General features: G+C 41.5%; 1 protein-coding gene across 1 annotated transcript in view; it reads right to left on the bottom strand.

Moving 5' to 3' along the window:
• The window catches only part of LOC129863531 (A disintegrin and metalloproteinase with thrombospondin motifs 2-like), an 83,438-nt gene that overhangs the window by 59,569 nt on the left and 9,191 nt on the right, over window positions 1–14,678 (bottom strand). Inside the window, exon 3 of the mRNA XM_055935579.1 lies at window positions 12,370–12,538. Coding sequence (XP_055791554.1) covers window positions 12,370–12,538 — 169 coding nt within the window. The remainder of the gene's footprint in view (window positions 1–12,369; window positions 12,539–14,678) is intronic.

The raw sequence follows: 14,678 nt of genomic DNA, 5'->3' as shown, positions 1-14,678 counted from the left end.
CATATTCACATGCTCTATATATGTATAATAACTATGTATTCATACTATGACTCCGCCATTCCATGGAATGCCCACCGCCCTCATATGACATGTCTGCTAAAATGTTTTACCTGGTTCTTCAATGATAGACCGGAACAGACAGAGTTAACTTTGACGCTATACAAGTAAAAAAAACTAAATCAAACTCATTACATGGAATGTGCACTGGTTTCATGATGGAAACAAAGCATATGCCCTGTGCCCTGGACACCATATGTGAATTGATTGCCCCCCATCTATCTTCAGAGTTCGTTCTGCTAGGTGACTTAAACTGGGATATGCTTAACACCCCGGCCGTCCTACAATCTAAGCTAGATGCCCTCAATCTCACACAAATGATCAAGGAACCCACCAGGTACCCTAAATCCATAAACATGGGCACCCTCATAGATATTATCCTGATCAACTTACCCTCCAAATACACCTCTGGGGTTTTCAATCAGGATCTCAGCGATCACTGCCTCATTGCCTGCATCTGTTATGGGTCCACGGTCAAAAGACCACCCCTCATCACTGTCAAACGCTCCCTAAAACACTTCTGCGAACAGGCCTTTCTAATCGACCTAGCCCGGGTATCCTGGAAGGATATTGAACTCAGTAGAGGATGCCTGGTTGTTCTTTAAAAGTAATTTCCTCACCATCTCACTATCCTCACCATCAATTTGAACTAAGAACAGACATAGCCCTTGGTTCACTCCAGACCTGACTGCCCTCGACCAGCACAAAAACATCCTGTGGCGTACTGCACTAGCATCGAATAGTTCCCGCGATATGCAACTTTTCAGGGAAGTCAGGAACCAATACACACAGTCAGTTAGGAAAGCAAAGGCTAGCTTTTTCAAACAGAAATTTGCATCCTGCAGCTCTAACTCCAAAACGTTCTGGGACACTGTAAAGTCCATGGAGAATAAAAGCACCTCCTCCCAGCTGCCCACTGCGCTGAGGCTAGGAAACAGTGTCACCACCGATAAATCCACGAAAATCGAGATTTTCAATAAGCATTTCTCTACGGCTGGCCATGCTTTCCTCCTGGCTACCCCAACCCTGGCCAACAGCTCTGCACCTCCCGCAGCTACTTTCCCAAGCCTCCCCAGCTTCTCCTTCACCCAAATCCAGATAGCAGATGTTCTGAAAGAGCTGCAAAACCTGGACCCGTACAAATCAGCTGGGCTAGACAATCTGGACCCTCTCTTTCTAAAATGATCCGCCGCCATTGTTGCAACCCCTATTACTAGTATGTTCAAACTCTCTTTCGTATCGTCCGATTCCTAAAGATTGGAAAGCTGCCGTGGTCATCCCCCTCTTCAAAGGGGGTGACACTCTAGACCCAAACTGTTACAGACCTATATCCATCCTGCCCTGCCTTTCCAAAGTCTTCGAAAGCCAAGTTAACAAACAGATCACTGACCATTTCGAAACCCACCGTACCTTCTCGGCTGTGCAATCCGGTTTCCGAGCTGGGGTAAACCTCAGCCACGCTCAAGGTACTAAACGATATCATAACCGCCATCGACAAAAGACAGTACTGTGCAGCCGTCTTCATCAACCTGGCCAAGGCTTTCTACTCTGTCAATCACTGTATTCTTATCGGCAGACTCAACAGCCTTGGTTTCTCAAATGACTGCCTTGCCTTGTTCACCAACTACTTTTTTCACCAACTACTCAGACAGAGTTCAGTGTGTCAAATCGGAAGGCCTGAGGTCCGGACCTCTGGCAGTCTCTATGGGGGTACCACAGGGTTCAATTCTCGGGCCGACCCTTTTCTCTGTATGTATCAATGATGTCGCTCTTGCTGCGGGTGATTCTATGATCCACCTCTACGCAGACGACACCATTCTGTATACATCTGACCCTTCTTTGGACACTGTGTTAACAAACCTCCAAACAATCTTCAATGCCATACAACTCTCCTTCCATGGCCTCCAACTGCTCTTAAAGGCTAGCAAAACTAAATGCATGCTCTTCAACCGATCGCTGCCCGCACGAATAGCATCACTACTCTGGACGGTTCTGATTTAGAATATGTGGGCAACTATAAACACCTAGGTGTCTGGCTAGACTGTAAACTCTCCTTCCAGACTCTTATTAAGCATCTCCAATCCTAAATTAAATCTAGAATCGGCTTCCTATTTCGCAAAAAAGCCTCCTTCACTCACGCTGCCAAACATACCCTCGACATACCAATCCTCGACTTCGGCGATGTCATTTAAAAAATAGCCTCCAACACTCTACTCAGCATAATGGATGCAGTCGATCACTGTGCCATCCGTTTTGCCACCAAAGCCGCATATACAACCCACCACTGCGACCTGTATGCTCTCGTCGGCTGGCCCTCGCTACATATTCGTTGCCATACCCACTGGCTCCAGGTCATCTATAAGTTTTTGCTAGGTAAAGCTCTGCCTTATCTCAGCTCACTGGTCACCATAACAACACCCACCCGTAGCACACGCTCCAGCAGGTATATCTCACTGATCATCCCCAAAGCCAACACCTGCTTTGGCCGCCTTTCCTTCCAGTTCTCTGGTGCCAATGACTGGAACGATTAGCAAAAATCGCTGAAGTTGGAGACTTATATCTCCCTCACTAACTTTAAACATCAGCTATCTCAACAGCTCACCGATCGCTGCAGCTGTACACAGCCCATCTGTAAATAGCCCATCCAACTACCTACCTCATCCTCATAATGTTTTAATTTACTTTTTTCTTTGCTCTTTTGCACACCAGTATTTCTACTTGCACATCACCATCTGCACATCTATCACTCCAGTGTTAATTTGCTAAATTGTAATTACTTCGCTACTATGGCCTTTTTATTTCCTTACCTCCTTACTCCATTTGCACACACTGTATATAGATTTTTTTATTGTTATTGACTGTACTTTTGTTTATCCCATGTGTTTATCCCTTTGCTTTATCTTGGCCAGGTCGCAGTTGTAAATGGGAACTTGTTCTCAACTGGCCTACCTGGTTAAATAAAGGTGAGATAAAAAAAAATATATATATATGGTTCTTGAACACTTATAGAATGTCAGTAGATGTGGTTTTCCTGCAAGAGTTACTTTTCAAAAAAGGATCATTTGAATATTTAAAGAGGAGCTGGGTTGGGGAGGACTCTGCTGCCACAGACCAAGAAGGCCATTTTCTAATGTTGAATTGTACCTTACATGGTGAAACATACACATTGATTTCATTATATTTCCCACCAGGGTAAATTCTGTTGTTTATAGATACAATTCAAGCCATATTAGATCAAATCCAGACAGAAACTATGATTTTACAGGCGACCTAAATCATACATTCGATAAGATTGACAGACGTAGCAATAAATAAGGCAAATTTAAGAAACCTCCAAAGAGGCTGAAAAATGTAATCTCTACAATAATAGAAACAAAATGGTGCAGATTGAGGCCACGTGGTGGAGAGTGATGCTGGCAATAGAGATGGGGGTGTGAGCAGGTGGGTCTGGGCAGAGGTGATGTTGTGGATGTTTGTGTGCTTTATGTTGTTGTTTGCATGTGTTTATTTTGTATTGTAAAAAAATATTTTAAAAAATAACAAGGACAAGCGTATCAAGAACACGTGTCTACACAAAATGAAGTGATTCTCAGTGTGGTTTTCTCTCTGAGCGAATCTGTGCTATTTTATTTTGTAAAAATTTATAAAAACTGTTTTTGCTTTGTCATTATAGGGTATTGTGTGTAGATTGATGAGGGAAAAAAGTAATTTAATCAATTTTAGAATGAGGCTGTAACATAACAAAATGTGGAAAAAGTCAATTGGTCTGGATACTTTCCGAATGCACTGTATTTAAAAAAAACAATATCTTAATTATATAAATACTGTGTAAAAAAGCACCATGCATGGAAAATGTGTGTAAAATGTATATGTATCAAATACACCGAACAAAAATATAAATGCAACATGTATAGCTTTGGTCCCATGTTTTATGAGCTGAAATAAAAGATCCCAGAATTTTTCCATACACACAAAAATCTTATTTTTGTCAAATTTAGTGCACAAATTTGTTTACATCCCTGTTAGTGAGCATTTCTACTTTGCCAAGATAATCCATCCACCTGACAGGTGTGGCATATCAAGAAGCTGATTAAAATCCTTACACAGGTGCACCTTGTGCTGGGGATAATAAAAAGGCCATTCTAAAATGTGCAGTTTTGTCACACAGCGCAATTCCACAGAGCGTGCAATTGGCATGCTGACTGCAGAAATGTGAATAAAACTGGGCTTGCATAATTCAAGTATTTCTGTATAAACTGTCAGAAACCGTCTCAGGGAAGCTCACCTGCGTGCTTGTCGTCCTCACCAGGGTCTTGACCTGGCTGCAGTTCGGTGTCATAACCGACTTCAGTGGGCAAATGCTCACCTTCGATGGCCACTGGCATGCTGGAGAAGTGTGTTCTTCACAGAAGAATCCCAGAATCAACTGTACCGCGCAGATAGCAGTGTGTATGGCATTGTGTGGGCGAGCAGTTTGCTGATGTCAACATTGTGAACAGAGTTCCCCGTGGTGGCGGGGGGTTATGGTATGGGCAGGCCTAAGCTACGGGCAATGAACACAATTGCATATTATCGATGGCCATTTGAATGCACAGAGATACCGTGACGAGATTCTGAGACCCATTGTCGTGCCATTTATCCACCGTCATCATCTCCTGTTTCAGCATGATAATGCACTGCCCCATGTTGCAAAGATCTGTACACCATTCCTGGAAGCTGAAAACATTCCAGTTCTTTCATGGCCTGCATACTCACCAGACATGTCACCCATTGAGCATGTTTGGGATGTTCTGGATCGACGTGTACGACAGCGTGTTCCAGTTCCTGCCAATATCTAGCAACTTTGCACAGCCATTGAAGAGGAGTGGGACAACATTCCACAGGGCACAATCAACAGCCTGATCAACTCTATGCGAAGGAGATGTGTCACTCTGCATGAGGCAAATGGTGGTCACACCAGATACTGACTGGTTTTCTGATCCACGCCCCTACCTTTTTTAAAGGTATCTTTGACCAACCGATGCATAAAAAAATCCATATATTAGCATGTATATTTTTGTCCAGGGTATATAAATAAATAAACAAAGGACATGTGTTATGGTATGCAGTATACAAACCCCAACCACTAAACAAGATGGAGTCAGAACATCTAAGACAGGACTTTGTACAGAGGGAAGCAGGGACGCCTGTCAAAAAAAAGAATCCCCATCCAACAGCCATTAGTCAAAGGACAAACGGAATGTTGTTATTTCAGGGAATGACTTTCAAGGAAAAACACACACACACACTCTCTTGGCTAAACTTAAGTAGAAATAATGCAAGAGTTGTTCCATGTCAAATCAAATCAAATTTTATTTGTCACATGCGTTGAATACAACAGGTATTACCATGAAATGTGTACTTACAAGCCAACAATGCAGTTCAAGAAATAGAGTTAAGAAAATATTTACTAAATAAACTAAACCTTTTTTTTTTTAAAGTAACACAAGAAAATTACATAACAATAACGAGGCTATATACAGGGGGTACCGGTACCGAGTCAATGTGCAGGGGGGAAGGGTTAGTCGAGGTAATTTGTACATGTAGGTAGGGGTAAAGTGACTATGCATAGATTATAAACAACAAGTAGCAGCAGTGTAAAAACAAAGGGGGTCAATGTAAATAGTCCAGGTGGACCTTTAATTAATTATATAGCTTGGGGGTAGAAGCTGTTTTGGTAGGAGCCTTTTGGACCTAGACTTGGTGCTCCGGTACCACTTGCCGTGCGGTAGCAGAGAGAACAGTCTATGACTAGGATGGCTGGAGTCTTTGACAATATTTAGGGCCTTCCTCTGACACCACCTGGTATAGAGGTCATGGATTGCAGGAAGCTTGGACCAAGTGATGTATTGGACCCTACGCACTACCCTCTGTAGTGCCATATGGTCGGATGCCAAGCGGTTGCCATACCAAGCGGGGATGCAACCGGTCAGGATGCTCTTGATGGTGCAGCTGTGGAACTTTTTGAGGTTCTGGAGACCCGCTCCACTTCAGCCCGTCGATGTTAATGGAGGCGTGTCCGGCCCTCATTTTCCTGTAGTCCACGATCTTCTCCTTTGTCTTGCTCACATTGAGGGAGAGGTTGTTGTCATGGCACCACAAAGCCAGGTCTCTGACCTCCTCGCTATAGGCTGTCTCATCATTGTCGTGATCAAGCCTACCACTGTTGTGTCGTCAGCAAATTTAATGATGGTGTTGGAGTCGTACCTGGCCATGCAGTCATGAGTGAACAGGGAGTACAGGAGGGGACTAAGTATGTACACCTGAGTGGCCCTGGTGTTGAGGATCAGTGTGGCAGATGTGTTGTTGCCTACCCTTATGGGGCAGCCCGTCAGGAAGTCCAGGATCCAGTTGCAGAGGGAGGTGTTTAGTCCAAGGGTCCTTAGCTTAGTGATGAGCTTTCGGGGCACTATGGTGTTGAACGCTGAGCTGTAGTCAATGAACAGCATTCTCACATAGGTGTTCCTTTTGTACAGGTGGGAAAAGGCAGTGTGGAGTGTGATTGAGTTGCGTCATCTGTGGATCTAGTGGGGCGGTTGGAGTGGGTCTAGGGTTTCCGGGATGATGGTGTTGATGTGATCCATGTCCAGCACTTCATGGCTACTGACGTGAGTGCTATGGGGCGGTAGTAATTTAGGCAGGTTACCTTCATGTTCTTGGGCACAGGGACTATAGTGGTCTCCTTGAAATATGTTGGTATTACAGACTCAGACAGGGAGCATTTTCTTCTTTGCTTATGGCCGTATACAGCTCGTTGAGTGCTGTCTAAGTGCCAGCATCGGTTTGTGGTGGTAAATAGACGACTACGAATAACATAGATGAGAACTCTCTTGGTAGATAGTGTGGTCTACAACTTATCATGAGGTACTTTACGTCAGGCGAGCAATACCTCAACTTATTTAATATTAGACATCACGATCCAGCTGTTATTGACACTCCCCCACCCCTTGTGTTACAAGACGTAGCTGCTCTGTTCTGCTGATGCACAGAAAACCCAGCCAGCTCTATATTATCCGTGTAAACGACTCGGTGAAACATAAGATATTACAGTTTTAAATGTCCCGTTGGTAGGATATTCTCGACCGTAGATCATCGCGTTTGTTTTCCAGTGATTGCACGTTGGCCAATAGAACCAATGGTAATGGTGATTTACTGACTCGCCTACGAATCCTCACAAGGCACCCCGACCTTCTCCCTCTGTATCTCCTCTTTTTCTTCACGCGAATGACGGGGATTTGGGCCTGGTCTCCGGAAAGCAGTATATCGTTCGCGTTGGACTCATTAAATAAAAAATCTTTGTTCAGTTCTAGGTGAGTAATTGCTGTTCTGATGTCCAGAAGCTATTTTCGGTCATAAGAGACGGTAGCAGTAACTTTATGTACAAAATAAGTTACAAACAATGTGAAAAAACGATCGAAATTGCACTGTTGGTTAGTAGCATGTAAAACGGCAGCCATCCCCTCCGGCACTATTATTATTTCTGCAAGCCATGACAAATTGTTTCTGAAGTTAGAAACAGGTAAGATTGGCATTCCTGAAACATTCTCTTGTTGAAATTAAATGTGATCTCAGAGAAATTAAGCAAATTGATTGCACCCATATTGGCCATTTGAATTTATAGGATTCAGATAATATTCAACCAACATCCGATTTGGACCAAACTTCTTCCTGCCAATGAGTAAGACACGAGGAATCCACAAAATTGTTAAAAGCCACCCACGGAAATATACATTTATTTAGTTCTGTCCTTTAGCTGTTCTTGTCTATTCATGTTCTGTATTGTTTCATGTTTTGTGTGGACCCCAGGAAGAGTAGCTGCTGCTTTTGCAACAGCTAATGGGGATCCTAATAAAATACCAAAATACACCCTATGCCAATCCCACCCCAAAAACTAGAGTACAGTATCAGTTCTCTATGTTTGACAAGTAGTATGAAGCTGTGGCTTGGAGTATTGTTTCACCATACTATGTAATGTATTCCCTGTGAATGTGTTGATAGTTTTCCCCACCATTCAGAGAAATGTGTAATTGAAATCACTTGCATTATTTACCATTAGTAGTGTGAAAGTACCAGGTTTGACCTCTAGATGCCATTGTTCCTGCTATACCGCCACACTCTTCTATTCATTTTGCTGGTCCTTCGTGTTTATTAAATAGATCACAACATAGACCACCCTATTAATTAAATCTGTGTTTATTTAGTTAATTAAATCCTTGTTTATTTAATTAGTTAAATCCTTGTTTAGTTAGTTAGTTTAATCCTTGTTTAGTTTGTTAGTTAAATCCATGTTTATTTAGTTAAATCCTTGTATAGTTAGTTAAATCCTTCTTTAGTTAGTTAAATACATGTTTAATTAGTTAAATCATTGTTTAGTTAGTTAGTTAAATCCATGTTTAGTTAGTTAACCTGATGAGGATAGAGGGCGCCATTTACACTTTGGGGGAAAAACGGCCTCGTACTCTATTCTTGCTCGTACAATATGCATATTATTATTACTATTGGATAGAAAACACTCTCTAGTTTCTAAAACCGTTTGAATTTTGTCTGTGAGTAAAACAGAACTCATTTGGCAGCACACTTTCTGACCAGGAAGTGGAAAGTCTGAAAATTATGCTCTGTTCAAGGGCCTGCCTATAAATGGGCATGACACATATGAGTATACATGCACGTCATTTACCTTCCCCTAGATGTCAAGAGGACGTGAGAGAAGAAAGGTAGTGTTTATCTTGGTCTGAGGTGGAATAAATCATCTTGGCACGACGAGTCATCCATTTTTTTTTCTTCTGGAGAGCGCGCAGATGGACCTGGAATTGCCTTTTGAAAAGCCATCGTTATCGGCGAATACTATCTCCGGCTTTGATTTTATTTGATACATGTCACAATATCATCGTAAAGTATGTTTTTTCAATATAGTTTTAATAGATTATTGAAATTTTTTCGGGACGTTAGGCGTGTTGCGTTGTCTGTGTTTGTTGACGATGTGGAGCTTCGCGCCACTTGGCCAGTGTGCTTGCTAAATCAAGAGGGAAAAACGATGTTCTAAATCCAAACGACTGTTCTGGACAAAGGACCCCTTGTCCAACATTCTGATGGAAGATCACCAAAAGTAGGACCCATTTTGTGATGCTATTTCATATATGTGTCGAACTGTGTACTAGTAGTTTTGCGCCCAGGTTTTGGCCACTCTCCTCGCTATAACATAAGCCTTATGTCGTAATGAAGATATTTTTAGAATTCTAACACTGCGATTGCATTAAGAACTAGTGTTACTATCATTTCCTATACAACATGTATTTTTTTGTAATGTTTATGAATTGCTATTTGGTCAGAATAGGTGAGAGTCTAATAGAAATATCCGCACATTCTGGGAAATAGAAGTTACGTTAGCATAATGGATAACCACTGATTTCAGCTCTAAATATGCACATTTTCGAACAAAACATAAGTGTATGTATAACCTGATGTTATAGGACTGTCATCCGAGGAAGGTTTATGAAGGTTAGTGAAAATTAATATATTTTGCTGGTTTATTCGCTAACGCTAACGTGCCTATTGCTATCGCTAACGTGCCTTGATGAATGAATGCGGAAGTGTGGTAGGCTATTGTAGTAAGCTAATATAAGGCTATAATGTGTTTTCGCTGTAAAACACTTAAAAAATCAGAAAAATTGGCTGGATTCACAAGATGCTTGTCTCATTTGCTGTACACGATGCATTTTTAAGAAATGTTTTATGATGAGTATTTAGTTATTCCACGTTGGTCTCTATAATTACTCTGGCTGCTTCGGTGATATTTTTGACGGTAGCTGTGATGGTAGCTGCAATGTAAAACTGATTTAAACCTCAAATATGCACATTTTTCGAACAAAACATAGATTTATTGTGTAACATGTTATAAGACTGTCATCTGATGAAGTTGTTTCTTGGTTAGTTTGGTTGGTTCTTGGTTAGTTAGGTTGGCTTTGTGCATGCTACCTGTGCTGTGAAAAATGTCTGTCCTTCTTTGTATTTGGTGGTGAGCTAACATAAATATACGTGCTGTTTTTGCTGTAAAACATTTAAAAAATCGGACATGTTGACTGGATTCACAAAATGTGTATCTTTCATTTGCTGTATTGGACTTGTTAATGTGTGAAAGTTAAATATTAAAAAAAAAATGTTTTTGAATTTCGCGCTCTGCCTTTTCAGTGGAATGTGGGAGGAGTTCCGCTAGCGGAACGCCTCGGCCAAACAGGTTAAATCCATGTTTAGTTAGTTAGTTAAATCTTTGTTTATTTAGTTAAATCCTTGTTTAGTTAGTTAAATCCATGTTTAGTTAGTTAAATCCTTGCATAGTTTGTTAGATAACTCCTTGTTTAGTTAGTCAAATCCTTGTTTAGTTAGTCAAATCCTTGTTTAGTTAGTTAAATCCTTTTTTAGTTAGTTAAATCCTTGTTTAGTTTGTTAGTTAAATCCTTGTTTAGTTTGTCAAATCCTTGTTTAGTTTGTTAAATCCTTGTTTAGTTAGTTAAATCCTTGCATAGTTTGTTAAATAACTCCTTGTTTAGTTAGTCAAATCCTTGTTTAGTTAGTTAAATCCTTGCATAGTTTGTTAGATAACTCCTTGTTTAGTTAGTTAAATCCTTGTTTAGTTAGTTAAATCCTTGTTTAGTTAGTTAGTTAAATCATTATTTAGTTAGTTAAATCCTTGTTTAGTTAGTTAAATCATTGTTTAGTTTTTTAGTTAAATCCTTGTTTAGTTTGTTAGTTAAATCTTTGTTTAGTTAGTTAAATCCATGTGCATGATGTGAAAGGGAAGGCATTCCACAAAGAGGCATCAAATCTAATAGTGAACATACTTGGACAATGGGTCCTCAAGATAGTTATGTTGCAAAATGTAACACTTCAAATAAAATGTGTCTTTTTCCTTTTAAATATATTAAAAACCATCTTCATGTTTATTGTTTACTCAATGTCCTTTCGTTCTCTTTACAAGGTCCACCCAGATTCTGCTCTAGATCAGCCATGCTCTCCTCCACTGGAGGAGTTTAGTTTACTGTAGGCTAATATCACATCAGCACTCAGCCTGCCACGTAGGAGTTGGCTGGCTGCAGCTCGTCTTGGCTGCGAACGACACACCTCTGATGGATTTGTGCGACTACATCTGAGCCTCTGATCCAATCCGCACAGCTGATGCCAAAGTCCATCATGCGGGTGTTTCTCCTGTCTCCAGTTTCCCCATTAGAAGTTCATACAATTATGTGTGTAACTGTGTGAATACGTGTTCTTTATGTATATATTAATTGTGTAAGAGCGTGTGTGCATTTGTCTTATGAGAATTTGTGAATAACAATCCAACTTGGCAGAATGCCCGGAATACATATGTCTTTTGTATATTCTTTCAGAATAGACTAGAACTACTCAGAAAAAACCTACACATCTGAAGTGACTGAGAAGCAAGTCTCCCAGTATCCTCCGGCTGAGCTCTGTGGTTGGAACTGAAGTGACATGTGAATCCCTTTTATGGCTTTATCATGTCTTTATCCACCCACTCAGATTACTGTATCTTCTATCTGCTCGGTCAGGGGAGTTTTGGTGAACTCTGACCACCCCTGAGGAGGGAATGGACAGAGTCAAATGGGAGTCAGGGGGAGGTTAAATAGTTTGATGATTAGACTATGAACTAGAGAGAAACGAACATTACACCATAGTGTACTTTCCCACCAGTGAGAATCCTTTATTATAAGTCCAATGACTGCATACTGTAGATATCCATTTGAGAAAGAAAAAGTAGAACATTTGGTTAATTCGAGTTTAGCAGCCTTTGCTTTGTCCTACAAGGGTGTCAAACTATCCTCCAGTCTGATTTGCTCTGTAGATACATGCCAGAAAGTGTATTTACGAGCGTATCACATGTCATGACAGGTTATGTATAGATTACATTATAGAATCAGGCAGTACTTAAAAATCAGAAAAAAAACAAATGTTAAATTAGATGCTTTCTCTGGATAGCGTTAATTTTGTTCATCAGGCTAGACAAGGAGAACTAGAAGGGCTTGGAGAGGAATACATTTGTTTTCTCTCTGTACAATAAAGCAGAGTTCACTGCCAGTTCAACAGATATTTCAACAGGGACACAAATGTAATGTCTAGAAGAGACCCACATAAGGCTTAGCAGCATTCAGCACTCTAAAGTTACAGATGATGACGACCTATGAAGGAATGTCATCATGCCTCCTGACAGTCAGAAAAAGCATGCAGGTTCTGTAGAGGTGTATGTGAAGTTCCTTTTACCTTGGGGGTAAGAGTCCGCTGTTTGATTGACATGGGGTCTCTTAATGGCAGAGGAGCGATAAACAATGTGATGTCTTCCGTCTCCGCCTTCCTCCTCCCCTGCCCCACCCCCTCGGTGCTCCAGGGGTTCGATGAAGAACTCCTCCCGCCCCATGCGGATCATTCCTGCCTGAGAAAGATGAGATGAGAAGGGGGTTGAACTCTACAATCACAAGCATATATCTAACTGGAAGAAAAACAACTTTAAATAACACTTTGAGAATAACTTAATTGAGAAGGGAAATGCACAATAATCAATATATCCACCACTTAAAAGCTCAGCCCGAAGAGAGGACAACATTGACAAAAATACAAATGACATGAGACTGCAAAGAGGCATGAGTTGATCAATATGGGGCAAATTTATATCAACCATCTGATCAACAATTTAGCTCAGCCAAAACAGCAGTACTAATACTTCCATAAATGCAGACAGACAAAATGTGGCGTGACAGCTCAGGTGGTCCCCTATCCTGTGTCTGTCGTGGAAAATGGGGAACGGGGAATGTAAATTTTAAAACACACTGTGACTGGAACAGACACGCCTGTTCAGGGTCACCTCAATACTGCTTCTCTCTCTGACCCCGACCATAGAGCTGGAGAGGGGCTGCTGAGACTGCCATTTAGCACAGCCTCCTGAGAAATATTACACAAGGAGCTGTCACATCCTCCCGAGGTTTCATTACCAAGGAAAGATCTGGACTCTGCATAAATCGACACCAGCAGTTACACCTCGGTTAGCCAGCTCTCTGAGCCACTGTGAAGTCAAACTTAACCTACCTTACCACACGCAGCAAGGCTAAGCACACATCTTCCACTCAGAAAATCAGTTGCTCAGTCACCTCATCTCAGGAACTCTAGAACTCTAACAGCTTATTAAAGTCATGCTAGTGAATAAAGGAAAGATTCTACTCTGGGCTGCAGGAATGAAGCACATACCTCAGTCTTGAAAGCAAGAATTTCCATTCTACCTTGTGACAGGGAAGGCTATATTTTACTGCAGCAATGTTGAAAAACAAATAAACTAAGTCATGTCATTTTATATTAAACAATGGTGCAAGGCTGGGGGTTTTACATACTAATTCTTTCCATTTGGCTACACTGTGATAGACATCCAAACCCGTAATCTGAAATAAAACTCTGTCTTCAACAACAAATAACTTTCCCAGATGTCAAATTCTCTCTTGCCAATTGAAAATCGTAAACTAACATTTGAGGGATCAACTTCACTTAACAATCACAAATAAATCACTAGCTCTCACTACCAGCTTTACTGTCAGAAAAAGTCCACAGTGTCCACACAGTTAGATCAGTGGTCCACTATTCAGGTATTGTACCCACACCACTCTGTAGATCTTTAGCTGTAAAACAGCATAAAAATTGTAAACGTTGACAGTAGAATTTAAGGAAAAGTTAGCATAAACCATGCTGAATTGCAGAATCCTTTTGAAGATGTGATCCAGCTCCACTGTAACAATGAGACTTTTCCATAAGCCTGAGAGGCTCCAGAGCCTGCCTGGACTGCCAAGAGTGAAATAGGAGAGCAGAGCCTGAGAGAGAGGGCCTGAGCAGCTCCGTCCCGGTTTCCAGCTCAGAGTCAGGCCTGCCTGAGGCGGAGGGAGGGTTCTGATCGAGAGAGCAGCGCTGTGCTGCCTTTGGATTGTTGGATCTGGCCAAGGGGGTCAGCCTGCTGCCTCGTTAAGAGACTGGTCGCCCGGGAGACCTGCTGTTCATACCCTAACTTTTCAGTGTTCAGTGTGTGTGTGGCGTATGTGTGTGTGGCGTATGTGTGTGAGGGGGCAGGAACATACATTAATCCAGAGGTAGTTATGTCTGTAGGGAGGAGGAGTAGCACAAAGCCTGCATGACATATTCCAACTTTGCCTTGGTGCCAGCTTTCTTTCTATCTGTCTGTCTGTCTGTCTGTCTGTCTGTCTGTCTGTCTGTCTGTCTGTCTGTCTGTCTGTCTGTCTGTCTGACTGTCTGACTGTCTGTCTGACTGACTGAACAGGGGTGGAATCACGTGAGCACTACCTTAGCTCTCACAAGGACAGCTCTGTGTGAAATGACAGATAATGTATACTGCAGCTAAGTACACCTCTTTGAGGTAATGACAGCTTTGAAAGTTTGACAATAGTAATCTTTTCAAGTTGATATGAATGAAAGAGCCATTGTAAAACCTAACCCTGGGTAACTAAAAGTTATAATAAACTCTCAATTTTCACAACTGGATTTATGTTTCAGTGGAAGGGCCATGGAAAAGAGAAAAT

The sequence above is a fragment of the Salvelinus fontinalis genome, chromosome 10 (assembly GCF_029448725.1).
Source record: "Salvelinus fontinalis isolate EN_2023a chromosome 10, ASM2944872v1, whole genome shotgun sequence".
In the NCBI taxonomy this organism is placed as follows: domain Eukaryota; kingdom Metazoa; phylum Chordata; class Actinopteri; order Salmoniformes; family Salmonidae; genus Salvelinus; species Salvelinus fontinalis.
The sequence above is the reverse complement of the archived record's forward strand: the minus strand, read 5'-3'. Positions and strand labels throughout refer to the sequence as shown.